The 21,635-nt window shown below is 38.3% G+C and overlaps 1 protein-coding gene across 1 annotated transcript in view; it reads right to left on the bottom strand.

Annotated features, from left to right (window-relative positions):
* Positions 1 to 20,966, bottom strand: part of pcnx4 (pecanex 4) — a 40,902-nt gene extending 19,936 nt beyond the window's left edge. Inside the window, exons 1-9 of the mRNA XM_041214966.1 lie at positions 20,716 to 20,966; positions 19,458 to 19,600; positions 14,264 to 15,003; positions 13,235 to 13,411; positions 10,468 to 10,988; positions 9,280 to 9,380; positions 5,170 to 5,292; positions 2,658 to 3,021; positions 766 to 869 (exon numbers count right to left, since the gene is read on the bottom strand). Of these exons, the coding sequence (XP_041070900.1) occupies positions 766 to 869; positions 2,658 to 3,021; positions 5,170 to 5,292; positions 9,280 to 9,380; positions 10,468 to 10,988; positions 13,235 to 13,411; positions 14,264 to 14,952 (2,079 nt within the window). The 5' untranslated portion in view covers positions 14,953 to 15,003; positions 19,458 to 19,600; positions 20,716 to 20,966. The remainder of the gene's footprint in view (positions 1 to 765; positions 870 to 2,657; positions 3,022 to 5,169; positions 5,293 to 9,279; positions 9,381 to 10,467; positions 10,989 to 13,234; positions 13,412 to 14,263; positions 15,004 to 19,457; positions 19,601 to 20,715) is intronic.
* Positions 20,967 to 21,635: the final 669 nt, after the last annotated feature.

Raw genomic sequence — 21,635 nt, 5'->3', positions numbered from 1 at the left:
GGCATTCAAGAGGGAATTAGATGATTATTTGAAAAGAAATAATCTGCAGGATTACAGGGAGAAGGCAGGAGAATGGCACTTGGCAATATGCTCATTCGGACAGCCGATGCAGATACGATGGGCCGAATGGCCTCCTTCTCCACTGTAACAAATCTGTGATAGTGATTCCTATATACTTTGGACTGAAAGATAAAAAGCTCATCAATTTTCCAATGTTTGGCACCAGCACAATGAGTTGTTATCAGGCATCACAAATTGGATTTCTATGGGGCATCTGAAATGCTAGGTCAGCTGCTCAGTATATAAAGAAATGAGAGGCAACAATCTATACGATCAGTTTCAGGATATTTCAACCATAACAATCACAATTGTGATTTTTGCTTAAAAATGGTTACCAAATTGCCATTCTTTCTCCACAGTCCAAATAGAATAAAATTTGGTGGTAACAGTTTTGTAACTTTGTTGGACACAAAAATTAATTCAAGTTTGTAGTTGGTATGAATAACAAGACTGTTCAGATTATTTCTGCTCAAAACAAACAATTGTGGTTCAGCCCCAGTTTTGAATTGTTGGCATATTTGCTAGAACTTTAATTTGAAATTGCTCATTCCACATAAAGCCTTTGCACTACTGCCAGAGAAGAGGCCTTGAATCCATTAGTTTTAGCTAGATATGAATCAAAATACAAGATTAAAATATAATTATTTAATGCACATCATCACCCAGCCCCACAATGTTTTTCACTAGGAGATGGAGCCATTTTACCTTAACGCTAATACAGCAATAACCGAAACCTCTTTCCAAAATCAAGACCCAAATCAGTCTGTCCTGGAAGCGGCACAGGAAATGAGAGCCAGGTGAAGAGTTTCCTTAAAATAAAATGTCATAAAATTAGCATATATACCAGAATTTTATGCCAAGGTAAACATGATAAAAATAAAACTATACTTTGGCAAATTCCATTATACATCGTTTGAAAAGGTAGTGAAGAACCAATTTAGTCTATTATACAATATACATATATGTATGAATATATGTATGTTTACATAAGGATTCATTGTATTCTGTAAAAATTTAAAGCAAAAACTGTAGTAGTTAGAATCTGACCATGCAGCTCCAGCATTTCTGGTCTCTGGCATTAAATACTTTTCACAATGACAGCAGTAAAAGAATTAAACTATTTAAAATTCACGTTAAAAATGTTTGAATTTGAACCCCAGACCAACAAATTTGAATTTACACAGCACAAACTTCCACTCAGTAACACCGATTTCTTTGAATTTTTAAGCCACAATTAAAAGGTTACCAAAGAAAGGTCACAGCCATTTGTAAATAAAAGTCTTGAAAAATGAATTAAAAAGATATCATTTTGATAAGTAGCATACTCTAATGTTAGAACATTAGATTTCTGGACATCTCAACGTCAAAGATCATCAATGAACTAATCCTCTCCATAGAATTAATTTGATTTACAAGTCTTCCTTCTGGTCATGAAGAGATTAATGTCTATAATGTTATTGGAAATTATTTTTTAAAATAGAGTTTAGTGGTGTCTGTGTGTCTTAACTGGATTAAATACATCTGTATAGAAGGAAGTAGGTTTGAAATGGTAATTAGATAAACATGGGGAAGTTTAGAAACATGGGTGTCAAGGGGGCAATTTGCATTTTTATATAAACAACTCAAAAGAATGGGTGAAATATTGCACCTAGCTAGAAGATGCCAAACAATGTGTTTTTTTTAATTACTAATAAAATTGGTGGAATGAAAGGATGTTATTGTTAGAAGAGGTAAAATTAAAAGCCTAGTGATACAATAGAAAATTTATATTCGATGAGAAAGATATGTATAAAGGAGAAAGGAGATTGTGTGTAAGACAGAAGCATTTTTAAGATCCAACAAGTGTGAGAAGCCTCAAGCTGCTATCTGCAAGGACCCAGAGCTGAAACTCATTTTGAATTCAACTGTCCACGTTGCGCTTTTCCAGGTGTCAGTTTAAATCTGGGAGATTTACTGTTGCCTTACCGGGGGTCTATCTGAGTCAGATTAATTAGGAGATTTGTGTAGTTATTATAGTAGTAATTTTGTAGACATATGTAATTTTATAGACGTATGTACGTGTTTACAATCTTTCTGTTCAATTTAGTTTTATAAAAAACCTCGAGACTCAGTAGTCTCATTACTACTGAATTCAAAGCCTGCATCTCAAAAGATACAAATTGCAAAAATGAGTTATGATAGTATTTTCAAGTTTCCCTCTGGGATTTGAACAACTCAGTCTTTACCATTGGCCTTGTCATCATACTTCCAAATGAAATGAATGGAATCATGAAAGCACCCTGAGGCTATTACAATATTGAAATTCTAGTGTTTTCATCCCAAGCAGAGAGAACATATTGCAGTAAAGGGTATCCAACTTGGCACCTATTTTCATGTTTATAACTGGGCAATGGGCTAAACTGAACCTATAATCTTCAGGTTGTCTGGACATTTGAGCACTTTGAAATGTCAGTGTGAAATATAGTAGATCAACAGACCAACCTCCGTCTATTAAAATAGTTCAAGAAATTCTGCTGAATTTAGAAAAATTTAACATTCAAATACTCGCAGGTCATCAAGAGCAACAACATTCAAACAAGGAATTATTCTTCACCTACCCATACTGCCAGCAGAAAATGCTGTACAAAATGCAGCAGCCAGGTTGTGCATCATATGTTGGTAATATACAGAATCAGGACATATGCATGCAGCAGCACCCACTGATCCGGGCCAACTCTTATTAGGTCTTGGAAATCCCACTAAAAACACTGGAAGTGTGAACAGTGGAAGTAAAGGTGCCGAAAGTGCTGAAGCAAGAACTATGATCGTCAGCACAACTGGGAACAGAATAATATTTAAAATAATTATGATGCTAGAAGACTTTCGGCGCTGCTTCTTCTCTGTCCAGGAGGAAATGAGTACAGTCAAAGCAAATTTGAGCTTGGAAATTGCTTGAAAGAAACGATCTCGTATAATACCGACCTACAAAAGGAAATATAAAAGTGGGTTATAAAACTCTCCAAATTCTAAACAGAATGTCAATAAAGGGATTTTTAAAAAATATACTTAAGTTGAAATTCATTATGAATATTTAACTTTTATTTTTGTAATTCATATTTACTACAACCACTTTCATTCATTTGGAATTAATAACATAAAAAATAAATTCCAAGGCACTTCACAGTAACTTTAACAAACAAAAGAACTGAAAGAGCCAAATCAGAGTTATGACTGTTGGCATAACTGGAAACAGTGATATTTAAAGCAGTAATGGCACTGGAACATTTCCAGCGCTACTGCTTCTTCTCTGTCCAGGAGCAGATAAGTACAATCAAAGCAAATTTGAGCAACTTAATCTACAGTTTGTTTATACCTCCTAAACACAATTAACATCAATACATCAATTTAAACAAAAAAACTAGTGGCCTAAAATTTAACGTATTGTAAAAAGATAGGCCAAAATACTTATAACAGTAAAAATTCAAATCTAATTTCCTCTCTAATAAACCAGAAAGATTCATAAAGCAGTACTGCTCATATGGCCAATGCAGTGGTGTCAGGAAACCCATGTCCCTCTCTGACACCAATCCAGCACACTGAACCTCAGTCTAGCCCAGGCTTGTCCACCCATGTCGCTTGGAGAAGCCACAATTCCATTTTTCGCCTCACTCAAGGTGCCAATGAGCAAATTTCAGAACGATAAGGTTGGCCCAACATTAAACTGAATTTTTTTTAAAAAGTTGAGGTATTAAGAAACAATTGCTGAGCAAAAGTAAAGCAATGTCATAGCATTAAATTGTTAAGTTAAAAAAAGAATAATTAATAAAAATAACCAAAGTATGGGAGGGTCAGTGCGTGTGTGACAGGCTCACTTCCAGTCACAGGGTGCTCATTCACACACATCAACTCACAGTGGGTGAGGGTGAGTATGTGGTGGTGAGATGAAGTGAGAAACCTGAGACTGGGAGTAAGGCAAACATTTACTCACTCCCCAACTCAATCTCTCACACGTCAGCCAGCATCTTCCCCTCCTTTGCCCCCGCGCTCTGGAGTGTCTCACTCTGAGGTTTTGCAGCCAGCCTCTTCGTGCCAGGCCCAACCCCCCCCCCCCCCCCAACCAACCAACCAACCAACCAAAAGCAGGCCTTGGCACTCTGATCCTGCCCCACAACCCCCTTGCTGGGCCCTGGCACTCTGGTCCTGTTCCATCCTATTCCCAATTCTCTGGTACTCCCACCCCAACCCCGGGCCCAGGCTCACTAGTGACAAGGGTGCTGATAAGCAGCAAATGTGGGAGAAGAATGGCCTGTGATTGGAGGAGCAGCTCTCTGCAGAATCTCCTCCATTCTTATTCCACTCTGACCGGCTTCAGGGGCCACAATCCGGCCCATGGGCTGCCAGCTGGACAAGACTGGTCTAGCCTACTATATTCTTCAGTTTAAATATTACATACACCCACTCGTGCCACTAGCTGGTCATAGATTGGGGCATGAATGCAAAATCTTTCTGGTCCATACAGTTTACCATCTCAATAAACCCACTAATTCTAAATCAAAACTATCAATCTGAATTTCTAAAATGAGTCCTGGATCTGAGGCAGTAACTTGTAAAACAAAACTAATAAAAATCTGATATAGCCAGGTGATTGACAAAGGCTATGTGACAAAAATGCCTGAATAAATATTTTCCCTCATGTCTGTAGCAGTACAGAAAGTAGAGATAATAAAAGGGAAAAAAAAGAAAATAACCAAATGTATTATACAACAGCCATCATCTTTGAACTTCAGTTAAGATACTTTTTAAAAAAATATGTAATTCTTTTGGCAACAGTTCACAGATGGACAGAACCAGAACTTAACTATGCAGTGAAACTATAATCAAATATTTCATAATTGAAACATTATTTTCAGCTGCTACCTTTTATTACACATGCTATAACAATATTTCTAAATGCACACAGAGCATTTCGCTATTGCCTGTAAAATTCCATTAACATTTAAAATTATCTACATTATAGTTTACACAGTGTTCCCACTGGATTCAGAAAACAAACTGTACCCTGCTGGTAAAACATATACTGAGGGGCAAATAACTCAACAGGAGAATAGACAAAATAAAAACTGCAGTTACCATTAGGAGTTGGATTCCTGTACCTATACCATTCCACCATACCAAACTTGAATGCAATGTGGAAAGTCGCACAATTGCTATCACTACCACTTCCAATAGTGCATTCTCTGTATTCTGCCACACCTATTAAGACAACCAGATACTTGTTTTTCAAAATGAAAAATTTATCAAAATTAAAAATAATAAAAACATGTTCAGTTATACAAATATCGATTACAATTTTTCCTTAAATGTAGCCTAAATGTGGCAAACGATTTAAAAAGAAATTCAGGATCTACCAAAAATGTTGGCGTCTCTTACCACCAAGACATTGACCCTAGATTTTGCAGTGTACAGCAAACGAACAGCACTCACTCATATTATGCTTATTGCCGCTCCCAGACTTCTTGCGGGCCCTCAAGTGGCAATTTATGGTCATTGGGAATTTGATACAACATAATGTCCTCCATAGGTGACCTGGGATCTGCATGAACAGGACAGGCAATAGCATCTCTCTTCAACCAATCAGATTGAAGAATCCTTACTGACATACACAAAGTTTGAACCAGCAAGTGTAACTGAGAATGTTGAATTCAATGTAAAAATCACATATAGAAAGGAAAAGAGAGTGGAAAAGGAAAGAAGATGGAATTGAGAAGGAGATGAAAGAAGATAAAATATTTTTTAAATTGTTGCAGATCTTCAAAAATATTTAAAGTTTGAAGGAATCAGACTCCACTCGTAAAAGTAAATTTCAGTGCCAGATAGGTTGTTTGGCAGTCATTACGACATATCACACTGTTAAAAACGTACTTACACTTGAATGGACATTTCCTAACTTTCATTGGCATTTTTACTATGTATTTCTGCAATTTCTTATTTTAAGTGTTTAGAAGTCAAGTCTCTTGGTTAGGTACCAGTATGACAAAGTGATATAGCACAGCAGTGGAACAGCAATGCAAATCGGACAACTTCATGACTTCCGCATTTAACTTAATTTGTGCGGTCTCCATTAGTTGCTGTCTGATTTATTCCTCAATAACATTGAGTGCTGATAACCTCAACATTGGCCAGGATCTTGCAGTCCCAATAGCGGGGAATGCTAAAAAGTTTGACACTGTTGAGGGCCACAATGCCACTGCAATTTCAGATGATCTCACTTATGCTGAAATCTGGAAGTTGGGGTCCGCCTGAATGTGCTCTGGAGGAGCCCACACTGATGTCATTCGGGAACTTGGCTAATTGCCTAGCAGTTACATGACTTTCTACATTTGCACAGTCTTCTAGAATGCATCCCTTTAAACCAACAGGATTGTTAAAACATTGCCACAGCCCCAACTCCATTCCCCTGCTACAATCTCAGCTCCTCAGTCCCACCAGTCAAAAACAACACTTGGAGAGGAAAAACCCCCTCCATCAAGGAGGCCAAGAAAATAGAAGGAATCAGAGTTTGGAGGAACATAAAGGGTCAATGCATAAAAACAGAATTCTTCTAAGAATAAATATAATTTTGGATTTACTAGCAAAAATTGATCTAATCTTAATTCTATGGTCATTTGACTAACAACTTGAATTTATATAATGCCTTTAATGTAATACAACATCCAAGGCGTTTCACAGAAGCATTATAAAACAAAATTTCACACTGAGCCACATAAAGAGGTATAGGGCAGATGACCAAAGGCTTCACCAAAGAAATAGATTTTAAAGGAGTATCTAAAAAGAGGAAAACGAGCTAGAGAGGCAATTCCAGAGTTTATGGCCATGGCAGTTGAAGGCATAATGTGTTTTAAAAAAATATATTTTGACTTTTAAGATCAAATAAAAGGTGGAAAGAATTGTATAAATTTAAAGTGTTACAAATGTGAGGTTTTAAGACCGTCTCTTTAATTTAGGGTAAAAGGGAGGAATTGAGGGAGTCATGTGACCTGTTTTGAATTCTGTTGAATGGCTTGGGTGTTGGGGGGGCCAGGGCAGGGAGAGATGTTTTATTGGGAAGAAGGTGCAAGTTGTTCATTCCTGTAAACAATGACCAAAGCATCTGTGCTGATGGTGGATAGGCTTAAGCCTCCAAAGTCCCAGGAAGGTGTTAAGAGAGTGTCAGGTTTTATAAATGGTTATACTTTAAACTGCATGCTTTTTGTTTTTTTTTAAATGGGCTGTCATATGAGGAAAGGTTAGACAGACTGGGCTTTTTTCCACTGATGTTTAGAAGATTGAGCGGTGACTTGATTGAACTTTATAAGATTTTGAACAATCTTATTCTTTCATGGGATGTGAACTTCACTGGCTGGGCCAGCATTTATTACCCATCTTGAACCGCTGTAGTCTATGTGGTGTAGGTACACCCACAGTGCTGTTAGAAAGGGAGTTCCAGGATTTTGACCAGCAACTGTGAAGGAACATTTCCAACTCAGGATACTGAGTGACTTGGAGGGGAACTTCCAGGTGGTGGTATTCCCATCTATTTGCTGCCCTTGTCCTTCTAGATGGTAGTGGTTGTGGGTTTGGAAGGTGCTGTCTAAGGAGCCTTGGTGAATTCCTGCAGTGCATCTTGTAAATGGTACACACTGCTGTGACTGTGCATTGATGGTGGAGAGACTGAATGTTTGTGGATGGGGTACCAACCAAGCAGGCTGCTTTGTCCTGGATGGTGTCAAATTTCTTCAGTGTGGGAGCTGTACTCATCCAGGCAAGTGGGGAGTATTCCATCACACTCTTGACTTGTGCCTTGTAGATGGTGCACAAGATTTGGTGAGTCAGGAGTTGAGTTACTTGTCACACGATTCCTAGCCTCTGACCTGCTCTTGTAGCCACAGTATTTATATGGCTAGTTCAGTTTAGTTTCTGGTCAATGGCAACCCCGAGGAGGTTGATAGTGAGGGATTCAGTGATGGTAATGCCATTGACATCAAGGGGCAATGGTAAGGTTCTCTCTTGTTGGAGACAGTCATTGCCTGGCACTTGTGATGCAAATGTTACTTGCCACTTGTCAGCCCAACCCTGGATGTTGTCCAGGTCTTGCTGCATTTGGACATGGACTGCTTCAGTATCCGAAGATAATGGGCCTGGATAAGGTGGTCTTAGGAAGGGTGTTTTCTCTTGTGGATGAGTCCAGAACTGGGAGGTGTGGTTTTAAAATTAAGGGTCGCCTTTTTAGGACAGAGATGAGGAGAAATGTTTTCTCTCATGAGGTTATGCAACTTTGGAATAGTCTGCTTCAGGTGGTGAAGGCAGAGTCATTGAGTATTTTTAAGATGGAGGTTGATTGATTCCCTTATCTACAAGAATCTAAGGTTATCAGGAGTAGATGGGACTGTGGAATTTGAAACACATTCAGAGCAGCCATGATGTTATTGAACATATTTTGTATGTTTGTACATTTAGTTTCAAAATAGAATGAAGTTGGTAATCTAGAGGATAGCTAATTAACATTCTACCGGGTATATAAGGTCCATGTGCTTCACGTTGCCACAGAGATGAGCTTTGCGAGAGGAATGGTCCATGGGAAACTATTGTAGGATCGGGTTACTGGTTTTCCTGAAAAAAAAATCACTGAATTTCATAGACAGGTTCAGTCTCCAAAAATCCAAGAAAGCATCAAGAGACAGAAGCAGCAAATCTCTATGGTTCACCGTGCAAGAACATGTGTGGGAGCTCATGCTCAGGTTGAAGAGACCAAGGTCGTGAAAGTTTAAATGAAACTGGAAGATTCGCCTAGCTGTAGTTAGAGGGAGGAATCTCCAGGGTAGCCCACACTCTGAAAATCTGTTCAAGGAGGAGAAATTCTCAAAGTGGAAAAGGAAAGGGAGCTAAGAACCACTTTGGACTGGTTCCTGGAGAATAATGTGTCCTCTTAAGGGACAGAGTAACTGCAGAGAGATATTTTCAGTCATTTTAAATGTTTAATGGGGGGGGGGGATCTTTGTAGTTTAGATTTAGTGTTTAATTAATGTTGCTTTTAGTTTGTATGCTACAATAAAAGTCTTAAAACTTGAAATATTGTCACACAATTCCTTCAAGTTGGTCACGCGGAATTCAAATTCTTTCTTAAAAAATGTTATTGGTCTCTAAGGGAATCATAACAAAAGAGTAAAAAAAATCATTGGACCAATATACAACAAAACTTACTATTCGGAATGCCCGTGTGAATCCAATACAAAGAGATGCAGTGTGGAGGTCCTGCAGTGAAGTATCAACAGAGAGAAAGGCTACCATGGCAAATGGAGAGACTAGAACAAACAGAATAGCAATTAGAACAATTTAACCCACAAAAGTCTCTAAAAATGTAAAGTACTTCACTATGTTTTTAGCATTTTGAAAGGATAACATTGATCAAGCAAAAACAAAGATACTGTACCTTGTTGATTCCAATCCTGAAAAATTCTCCTTGAACACACCATTGTACATTTATACTGCAGACAACTGGCAAGAGCCATGACTTGAAAATGAGAAATTAAAACTAAAAAATCTTTCCAACAAGTTTCAAGTGCTATGTTAATTAAAGTTCAAGTCAGCTCTTTTTGGTTAGGAAACAGAGTTGAACTTTGAATGACGAAGGTTTGAGGAAAAGGAAAAACTGTTTCACCACCCTGTAATATTGCATTGCATTCCAATGTGTAGTACCACTGTATCAATCAGGTTTTTAAACATTTACTTTCTAATATGATTTGTCCATTTTTCTTTTCCCCTCTTTCATTTCAGTACAATTACACCTTCATCTGGAAGGGTGCAATGGCTCCCTGTACAAATGTACAGTACTGTACTGAATTAATCACTGTTAGCAGATAAAAATACACTCCCAAATACAAAAAGACAATGCTAAAAAAGAGCCCTCTCCATTTCACTGGATCTCTGTCCTAGATACCAAAACCTTTCCCACTCTCTCCCTATGCTAGGCCCAGTCATCCTTTTCCTCAGCATAGGCTCCAACAATTCCAGGCACACCAGTTTTTGGTGACTTTCAACAGGAGCACTATCAAGTCAGGAATGCAAGACAGCAGTCACTGCTTCTTCATGCCACAGGCCCCAACCCCCAAGTTGTCACACAACCATGCATGTCACAGCACCACCCAGTGGTCTCTTCCCAATTTACCCAGTCACATATTGCTGTGTGTGTTAAAGACTTCTTTTAAAAAAGTGAAAGATCAAAATTTAGTAAACACCCACTTAGACACACTGTGAAAACAAAGAAAGATCAAAGAGGTTAAAAAGGGGAGAGAGAGAGAGAGAGAGAGAGATTAAGAAACAGACATCTTGCCAGAAATAAACTACATACAGCAAGAACCACCAAGCCTATTATCATTTTAGGCAACTTACTGAGATTGAGAAGAATCCTTTGAATCAAGCCAGCCTTCATCAATATTGCTTGCTTGTGCTTAAAAACTTTCACAGTTCTAATGCCTTTAGGAAATAAAGGATTTCGAAAGAATCCAAACAGGATATATGCACTTTGAATTTCTTGGAAAATCTTCCATACTACCAGAGTTATTATTAAGATATAGCTTATTATAGTCTGAGGACTTATTCTAGATGTAGTTGATCTTCTTGCAAAGGAATGCAATAAACCAGCTTCTGCAAGTGTCATTGTGAGAAGACTAGTATAAATCAAGGCTTCTTTCCAGCCAAGCTGCCATCCAATTCGGTTCCTAAAATGTTTAGGATATCCCAATGAGGCACGAGCTGTTCTGCAGCAGAATCTGAATGAAGCCTCAACTTGGGTGAGATCGAGACTAAGTATAAATCCCATTCCAGTTGTGAACAGCACCACACCAAGCGTGTTGGGGATAAAGAATGTTGCAATCACCACTCCAACAGACACAATAAACATAAGCAACAGCCTGCAGAAATAAAAATCAGATGTAAAATTAAACATCACATCAGCATAACACTATACCTGTATAGTAGAAATTTTTAATTAGCCACAAATTCTGTGACTGTGTCAAGTGCATGTTTGTGTTAATGATCATTAGGGCAAAGAAAACATTGTCATACACCAGCTGATTTTCTGAGTGTTCTGCATAGGGAATCAAAATCAAATTAAAGGTAAAGCAGGGTTAGAGCACAGGGATAATTGAAGTAGGGTCAATGAAAACCACAAGGCGGCCGGGGGCAATGGAACAACAACGTTGAAGCAGATCCAGAGCTTGGAAGAAGTTGAGTCAGTGTGGCAGAGAGGGGAAGAGAGGGCAATAAGGAATTTGATAAAATAGATGCAGAGAAACTGTTTCTTTTGGTGGGAGAATCGACAAGGCGGCAGCAGAATCTTAAAATTAAAACTAAGCCATTTAGAAGTGAAATCAGGAAGCACGTTTTTTTCTCCCACACAAAGGGCAGTGGAAATTTGCAACTCTATCCCCAAAAGCACTGTTGGGTCAATTAAAATTTAAGACTAAAATCAATAGATTTTTGTTAGGTAAGGCTATGAAGGGAAAAAGCTGGATATATTGGACTTTTAGTACAGATCAATCATGACATTATTAAATGGCAGAAAGTGTTCACTGACTGAAAGGCAAACTCCTGTTCCTATGTTCTAATTTAAAATGGTAACTATATTTAAATAGAAACTTAAACATATTTAACCCTGAACAGGAGCAGGTTGCGTTGAAAATGTTATGGAGAGATCACAAATAAAACTTCAACTGTTGAAGCATTAAATATATTTGATGAATTGCATTATTATAATTGTGTCATAAACACATTTTAAAAACACAAGTCCTGCTACATTACAATGTAATGTTCAAATGTAGTAATTCCAATGTTATGAAGTTATAGCACAAAAGTTTCACATCTAGAACATTAGTCAATTGCAGGTCTCAGTTAGATTAAAAAAAACAGCAAGAATAATGACTGGTGGCTGAAATGCAATTAAACACATTGTGAGAAAATGTGCTAATTTGTTTTTAGACAACGGTTTTTGACTTGAAAAAAAAATCAGAGCTGAAAACAAGTTGCACAAATCTCTTGCTGCATGAATAAAGTGTTTGTAACTAAGTTTACAGAGTATTACCTAGTAACTGACAATGGAAAGTTTTGTGCCGAGTCCACAGTCTCATTTTCAGGAAATGCACATACATAAAAATTAGACAATCAGACATTTTTCCAAATATTTCCTCCCTTCCCCCACTTATTTTCTTCAATTACTCAGTTCCTTGAATAATAGTTATATTGAATCAGACATATATTTTTCAAGATTGCACACTTGGCAGTGAAAATGCAGGATGTTCAAAAACAGGGATCTTTCTTCCCACCCTAACGACATAAAATTAAATACAGCAAAGTATTTGTATCACAGTTTGCAAAAATAAAGGCAGTCTAAGTTTTTGAATAGCCTTTACAAAGCATAATTTACACTTTTTTAGAACCTGGTTAAATCAAATCAGTGAATCATAAATTTTAGAAAGATCCCACATTTTTATCCCTGTTATTTGCCCAATTAGTTGATGCAGAAGGTTACAACAATTAGCTTCAGTGCCTCTCAGTTTGGAAAGAGATTAATAATGCTTCCCCTTCTGACCATTGTCTAGTGACCCTTACTGCAGGCACACGTACATCTGATGGGGACAAGATCAAAATTAGCTGTGATGTCATCTGAATAAATAGCACACTAACATTCACTGCCATGTCTCACACTAGTGAATAAATGTAACTTTGGTAAAGCACTGAAGGGCCTCTGACACTTTCAACAATACCTCAGAAAATCAATGCCTTCAGAAGAGGAGGGTAGGAAAGAACATTTATCAGAGAGGGAAAAAATTGCCTTTCTCGTGTAGACTTGAAAATGAAAAATATTAGCGTAGGATTTAGAGCAACGTTGTGAATCAGGATCAATTTCACGCAGCATTTTAACACAAGAAAACAAAATGCTCTGTAAAGCTTTCACAGCATCACCAAATGCTGTAATGAGGCCCTCAAACAGTGGGATTCAGAAAGACCAACCAATATCAAATAGGCCATCATGAAATATACTATAGCTTATGAACTATTGGATGAGAAGTAAACGTATGTAAAATTTTAAGTTTATGGAGGAACTTGTCCTTTCTACTAAACCATCTCGTGCTTTCCACTGGGAGGACTTGAATCTTACCTTAAATTGGTTGCCATGGGTGAACCTCCAAACCCAAATTCTAAGACTTGCTCGAGAAGCCATAAGAACAGTGCATCCACAGGAGGCAAAATACCAACTGCCCAGAGGACAGGCAGAAATACAAAAATAATGTGCAAAATCTGATTTATTTGAAGCAGGGTTGGGTTTACAGTAAATCTGAGGAAAGGAAAAGTCAAATATTAATTCCAAAAGCACCACGGTACAAAATACTCAACTATCAATCTCTCTATTCCAAATTCAATCTCCAGGCACAGATAGCCTACTGTTAGTTAAACATTGTGAGCAACTAAAATTTGCTCAAACCAGACGGCAATAAAATATTGATAAATTTCTACCGGCAAGAGCAGAAAAAGAATCTTAAGATTATTAAATAAAATATGTAGCTGAAAATAGATTCAGCTTTACACATTCTCCTTCTCGGTCCACAATATAAGCTTTCTAAATTTATGCCAATCTCCATGTTTCAGAACTCTTAAAGGTGAGCTCCTCTTTTGGTACTGCCTGGCTAATTTCCACTCCTGCAAAGTGAGTAGCATTGAGACAGGTTCAAATTGGAAACAAAACATTTCTCTAAAACTCAAATGTGTACAAACTTCCCTTGAACATAAAAATTAAGATGCTTTATTGATTTTTTTTACATTTTAACCATGGTTCATTAAGGTTATTCCACTTCAAAGGCTCAAACTATTAGTATTCTCAAATACAGCCCTAAAATGTCAGAAGAACTAAAAGGCATTCCAGAATTTAAACTAGAGAAATTCCATAATTTTTAATTGTGTAATTTTAATTTTTCCAAATATTTCTAAGCTTGGACAATTTCAGATCTAAATGACACATCTAGCCATATGGGCAATAGTATCATTAAAATATCAAAAAACAGAATGGAAATCCACAATTGAAAATCAGGTCAAAATCTGAATCCAAATATAATCTTGACCAATTCATTCAGTTGTAATTCCACAACTAATTTCTCACCACATCAACATAAAGATTTAAAAAGTTGTATACCTGTAGGCAAGATCCACTGCAATGAAAGCAAAAATATAAAGTGGTCTGGTAAGCGCATTGATTTCATATGTATCTTGTGGCTGGAATGTAGCAGTCTCCACAGCAGTATTTATTATCAATGAATATTCTCCAATGCACACAGTCACCCAACCAAAAACAAAGAGCACAACTGTGGCCCCTGTGTTGGCATATAGTATCATTAACCTGTTAGGTAGCAAATACCATGTTCCAAGGCCACATAATGCTCCAGCTAGAATGCAGTGAAAGACTGTATTGAATAAGTATTTTTTTCCAGGTATGATGAATTTTATTGTCTCTGGCCCAGCACAGCTGGAAAAATCAAATTCATCCTCATCTGCCAAGGTATTTTCAGATGGGAATGTTTCAACAGTCACATTCTTCTGTCTGACCCACAAGTTCATGCCTTGAACGATGAAGGCTGCGAGCAGCATCAATCCTGCAGCAAGGATTGATGCCCAATAATCTTCTAATGCATTTAGCTGATAAAGAACAGTCCCTACACCACCAAAAACCCATGGTATCAGGAACAAGATGATCTGGTTAACATAGATGTAAGGTGGAGCATAGTATCCAAGTTTGAATCGTGGTCCTCCTAGTGCCGTCTGTGGAAATCGTTTCCAAAAGAATTCCTGTTTGTAGTCATTTAGTAGTGGGACATCTGGACCCATCCTGATTTTGCACACTTTTTACATCGTTAGTATTTCCACAAGTGGTTTTGCCTGAGAATGTCAGAATTTAACAGTAAGACATCTAGATATTCAAGTTTAGGATTACAGCCATTATCTCCACTCTTATACCCAATAGACAAGCGCTTAAAATTTGGCATCGCAATTCAGTGCAGTTGAAACAGACCTACATGATGTTGAGGGAGGCAAACACAAGTTTGAAAACATGTAATATAATTGCAGAACATTACCTACCAAGTGTAGTGACTCACTACTCAACTTACAAACTTTCTAAATAAGCAGTAAGATATCCCATTCCATGGATAGTTCAAGACCTGTATTGCAGATTCTATGTTTACTGTGATCCTGCTGCAACCCAAATGCAAAACTAACTTGCCCATGTAACACAGCAAATTTACCAAATCAATAGATCATACAATTGGCTCAATGTAATTTACTTTACAGATGCTACCAGTGCTCAAAGATAAGTTTCACAGATAGATCTGTTCTCGTATTTAGGTACCACATTAAAGAACAGAATTACCTGGAAAAACTCAGCAGGTCTGGCAGCATCGGTGGAGAAGAAAAGAGTTGACGTTTCGAGTCCTCATGACCCTTCGACAGAACTGTCGAAGGGTCATGAGGACTCGAAACGTCAACTCTTTTCTTCTCCACCGATGCTGCCAGACCTGCTGAGTTTTTCCAGGTAATTCTGTTTTTGTTTTGGATTTCCAGCATCCGCAGTTTTTTTGTTTTTACCACATTAAAGAACTTGCTTAAGATGCATCTGTTTGTTCTTCACTAAAGCCTCTTGCTCCCAGATACCTGCATGAGAAGTTTTTTTTACATACCTCCCACATCTGCTTAAAATGAAGTATTTTATCAATTTATTAATTTTTTTTCCTTGCCCCAAAAGGGATCATTTTTCCACTATTTTATCTCCTCCTTGCCAATGTAGATTCTCCATTCTTGCTGTAAGGCTTATTGATACTCCTCATTCAGGGATGAAATTATATAAGAACAGGGGATTATTTGCTCACTAAAGAAAGTCGCCGTAGTCCCAGAGGACCATAGGCTGCTCTCTCGTTAGAGAGACACAACAGGTGGTGAGTTTAACCCAAGGGTCATCACACCTCAGACGAGAGGCAAGGTCAAGAAGGCCTCATGGATGACCTCAGCCAGAAAGGGAATTGAACCCGTGCTGTTGGCGTCACTCTGCATCACAAACCAGCCATCCGGTTGGGGAAAATGTAAGCATCAACTTGGACTGGTGGGGCTAAATGGTCTGTTTCCATGGTGTACCTTTAGTAAATCCACTTACTAACATTTACTAACAGGCCCCCAGAACTTGTTCTATCTTTCAGTGAGATCATTGCTGATATAAGCCTCATTTACCCACCTTGATTTTATATACCTTTCCCAACAAAATTCCATCTCAGTCTTGAAAGTTTCAACTAACCTGTAAGAAATTGGGGTTTTTAATAAGTGGATATCTTCTACAATTTATAGGATTTTCTAAGCAGCACTGATTGCCTCTCTTTCTAAACACTTTTACCTCTGAACAGTTTTCAGAAACAGCAAGATCACTTCATTCAGGCTGCCTCTTTTACATTCCTGAATTGTTAGATGGCATCCTGTGCATCCCCTTATCTCCCAAGTGTTTAGAAAAGACCAAGATATGACGCTCAGCAAGATGTAAAAGAAAAAAACTGACCTCTAGCAGGGTGACGCACGAGGTGTTGGGGAGGGCCGGGGTGTTAACCACTCTGACATTTTGAGCACCTGTCCTGTATCTATTGTCAGAATAGTTAGATAGATGATTGACACAGGTAAGCTACCAGCCCCTAAAAACAGGTATATAGATTGGTGTCATACTGGTGGTAGTGGGCTGAGGTACGGAGTGAGGTGGCACTGCTCGTTCGGCAGTTGCCTTCTTCAGATGGAAGATGGATCGGAGGAGGAGGAAGATCGAGAGATCGAGGGAAGAGTTTCCTAACACTTCAACTAGAGTGTTAAATGTAGTTATCACAAGCTGTTATAGGTTGTGTACCTATCTCTGTCTAATTAGTTAATGTATCATACCTAAACTGTTTCTTATTAATAAACTATCTTAAAATTACATACGAATAGTCAACTGCCTATTTAGGTATCTGTGGGCCCGAATCCAGAAATTTTACAAACCCAGTACTCATGTCATGGAGGGCAGGGCTCCTCATTTCTACTGCCCTTTATGTGAAAAGGTGCTTGATGTTTTCTCTCCTAAATGGTCCAGCTCTAATTTTATTTTGTCCCCTTGTATTATATTCCCTATAAGGGGAAATAGTTCTTCTGTAACTTCCTGACCAACTTATATGTATTTCTATAACATCCAGCACTTTAACAGGTGATCATCTGTCATACTTTGTACCTACTTGGCTGTCCTACTGTAGTCACAATGCCAGAGATAATCAAAATACTTCAATCCTCTCCCTCTACCCCGCACAAACATCAATCCCTTTAAGAACACAAAAAAATCTCACTTTAAACACAATTCATTCAAAATATTTAATTTTTTTCCTGCTTCCACACCGCCCACTAACTGCCTGTGCCCTACAATTATTACTTGTATGCTTTCTGTTCATTGTCACGGGACAGTCTAGATACCCATGAGAAAGGTGAAAGCTACAATTTCCACGATGACTCTCTCCTTCAAACACAATGGGCAGAATTTTCCGGCTCTGTCGCAGCAGGGGTGAGGCCATAAAATGTGGCGAGCCATTCAAAAGTCCATGGACTTTGGCAGGATCATAAAATCCTGTCGGTGTAAAATTCCAAATTTTTTTCCCACGGCAGTTGAAAATCTTCAGCATCCAAGCTTAAAAAAATGTCCAACTAATGTCCCAGACAAAAAGGCAGTCTGTCAGAATAGAAAGTTCTTGCATGCACTGCTAATAAACAACCAAATTTATGAAAATTGTGCCTTTTTGATATTTTCTAAATGTACTCTCTAGCTGCATACACTGGTTTGAGTAAAAATAGAAAATTGTAGTTAATGACAGTGTGAAAAAATTGTTTGAATAATTTGATAAGACGCTTTCATGATACTTTCTGATTTGTGAAGAGTAGCTTGGAAAATAAATAAAGGTATTTGACCAAAACAAAAACAGAATTACCTGGAAAAACTCAGCAGGTCTGGCAGCATCGGCGGAGAAGAAAAGAGTTGACGTTTCGAGTCCTCATGACCCTTCGTCAACTCTTTTCTTCTCCGCCGATGCTGCCAGACCTGCTGAGTTTTTCCAGGTAATTCTGTTTTTGTTTTGGATTTCCAGCATCCGCAGTTTTTTTGTTTTTATCAAGGTATTTGACCATCTGGCTTTATTTTGGTATTCTAATTTCATAGGTAAGCAGTCATCTAAACGTATCAAAATTTCCTGTAGTGTGGACATATGACTCTTGAGATAATACTTTCAACAAAAAACAGTGTGTGACACTGGATTTTTAAATTGTATTGATGCTGCAGCATTAATTAGAATTCATACCCAAACACAGAGTACTTCTAAAAAAAAAATCATCTTGAAATCTATTATCGAATGGTTTAGGTCTTATCCCACCTATGAACAAAAGGCATTTTAAGAATGTATCTGAAACATTACAATTTTAAAAATTCAAGAGGTTGAATTATAGTATTAAGAAGTTTTGTTGGAAACTTCCCTCTATCTTTATCTGTAAATGTTCTCCCATCCCCTTTGTTTTGGTGATGCATAGTTCCATAGCATCTTTTCCAAGTGGGTATTCTTCACCCATGCATCAACATCTGTACCACACAAGGGGAAGGCGTTGGAAATATCATAGCCAAGAAAGATTTTTATTTTCATCTAATCTCCATCCGCATACATTTCAGATGACTTCACTGAACTGTAATCAGGAGGCAGAATCTGATTTTGCTCTTCCCTCTCTTACCCAAGGGCACAGAGATCAATTTCAGCATCTTTACTTTTACTTAATTGAGATCAAATCACTTTAACAGAAACCAAGGATCAAACCCAGAAGATTAATGTTCTGTAAATCTCGGCTACAAGCATCCTAACCAGCTATTGAGGAGCCAGTTGAATATATTTGCATACCAACTGGAAGGCAGGTGGATTTGCCTTGTGATAAGTAATTTATTTAACTTTGCCAATTGCTCGATAAATATGGAAATGCATCATGCTTATACATCTCTAAACAACTGAGTTATCCAACTGAATTTCCATTTGCCTAATATGTAGTCTGATTTTCTCTCTCTGTTAAGGAGACAATACTTACCAAAGTCCAAAGGGCTTAGGCACAAGTCAATGCTTTGGGTTACTAGTAAAGCTTAACTATGCTAAAGTTGTACAGTTCATTTTTAAGTATTCCACTGCTCTGGGACTGTTGAGAACAATAGCAATGTAGGCTTGAAAATAAAATTTCCCAGCCCGCAGTTCGCATCAAGCTAGCTTGCAAACAATCAGTAATGCTGTTACAAGTTCAGGGTCTGCTGCAGATACCTTGTTGGGTTCAATAAACTCTGTCGTTCCTTAAGTGACACACGCTGCTTTCAATTCGTACAGCAGGAAACTCGGAGGGTGCATAATGTCTTCCATGTCATATAAAATGGATAACAATCTTCTGGATGTGCCCTCAAGTGTTTCTTCAGTGTTTTCAAAAGCAGGCAGAGAATACACTTGGTTAGACAAGGCCAGATATAAGCCATTAAACTGCTATATTTCACAAATCACAAGTCAACATGCAGAGAAATGGTTATGCTCAGACTTAATTAAAAATCAGCAATACTTATGTTCATGTAGTTGCACAAAACACAATGAATGCATTACATTTCACACATCAGTGGGTTAGCTTTTTTGACCACATCTCAAACTACCTTCCTGCAAGTGAGTATTTCTGCCTCCATTTTTATCTAAATCTTGACAATTCAAATTGATGGTTTATGCCAGCTAATCCCTAGCAAATCCCCAGGGCCAGCAATCTCCAAACACAATCAGTGTAAATTGTCTAGACAGGCTAATGAATTGCTTATTGTTTTCAGTCTTTTGGGAAACAACTTCAATACCTAGCTCATTAGAGGCCATCAGACTTCAAAAGTAAACTACTTTTGGCTTTGGTCTTCTGGGATCCAGGTTACACCAAATCACAATATGTTAAATTGCTAAAACAATGTCTCTAGCCAGAAATTACATTGAAGATAGTTTTCAGGATGCTAAAAGACATTTTTGGGGGTTTACACAGACATAATATAGAATATACATTAACTGTTGGTACTTCAGATTTAAAAAAAAATATAGAATTAATACAATTTCCGACAGTCATCCTAAAATTAAGACTGGTGTTAGAGGGGCCTGCCTTTGTTTATGAAATTACAAAAGCCAAAATTGAATACTAAAAGCCACGATGCTAAGAAATGAAACAATTTTATACCGCATATTATGAACGATAAATAGAAACATCAAAGATATCACAAGAGAAAAAATTAAGTTTTCCACTTGGTCATGTGGATTCAGAGACGGTATTCGGAGCCCAGTTTAAAGCCAAAGTCCGGCTCGGCGTATGAATAATTCGATTATGAAATTGTAAGAAAAATTATGGCAATTTCATTTTAGTCGGGAGAAAAGTACACAGTCCGGTAATATGTTAATCGCACGACTCCGCCAGAATTGTATTTCACTAAGATCAAGCACCCCCCCCAGCTGCCCGTGGTAACTAACAGACACTGGGTTTACGGTTCAATGCCCTCTTTAGATACCGTACCTGCCGTGAACGGTCACAGACCCAGCAGCTCCTTCCCCTTGTCGCCGCTACTCGTTTCTATGGCACAACCGTAAACAGTCACCGCCCAACGCACAGGCGGCCCAAATACCTCCTCCTCCTGCTGCTGCTATCAGACCTGCATCTCCCCCACTTCCTCCCGGGTTGACTCGACAACGCTCCCGACATCAAAAGCCAGCCTCTGCATCACTCCTCGGCATTCCCGCTGCCGCTTGGCCATTCAGCCAGCAACGTCGCCGCCAACACGCATGCGCCTGACCTCTCAACTGCGGCCACGGTGACGTCGCAGAGAGCGAGGGCGCCTGCGCCAGGATCAGTCTGAGGAGGAATACAAACACTTTCTTGTTAGTAACTAAAGGATATCAAAAGCAGCTGCACCTTTTCACCTGCAAGCGCACTTTTGGACTTTTCTTAATTTTATTCTTTCACGGGATGTGGGTGTTGCTGGCAAGGCGGACATTTGTTGACCATCTCTAATTGCCCTTGATTTCAGTGGTTTGCTGGCCATTGCATTGGGCAGCTAAGAGTCAACTACATTGTTGTGGTTGGAGGCTAGAATCATATGTAGGACAGACCAGGTAAGGATGGCAGATTTCCCTCTCTAAAGGACATTAGTGAACCGGATGGATTTTTATGACAATCGACAATGGTTTCAGAGTCACTGTTACTGAGACTAGCTTTTTATTCCAGATTTTATTAATTGAATTTAAATTCTACCAGCTGCCCGGAGCATTAGCCTACACCTCTGGATTACGTTAACTGTATTCATCTCTGCAGATGCTGTCAGACCTGCTGAGTTTTTCCAGGTATTTTTATTTTTGTTTTTGTTCCTCTGGATTACTAGTCCAGTGACATTACCATTATGCTACCGTCTCCCAATAGTAGACTAATCATGTTTTAAC

This window comes from Carcharodon carcharias, chromosome 20 (assembly GCF_017639515.1).
Source record: "Carcharodon carcharias isolate sCarCar2 chromosome 20, sCarCar2.pri, whole genome shotgun sequence".
Classification (NCBI taxonomy): Eukaryota; Metazoa; Chordata; class Chondrichthyes; order Lamniformes; family Lamnidae; genus Carcharodon; species Carcharodon carcharias.
This window is presented reverse-complemented; position numbering and strand designations above follow the sequence as displayed.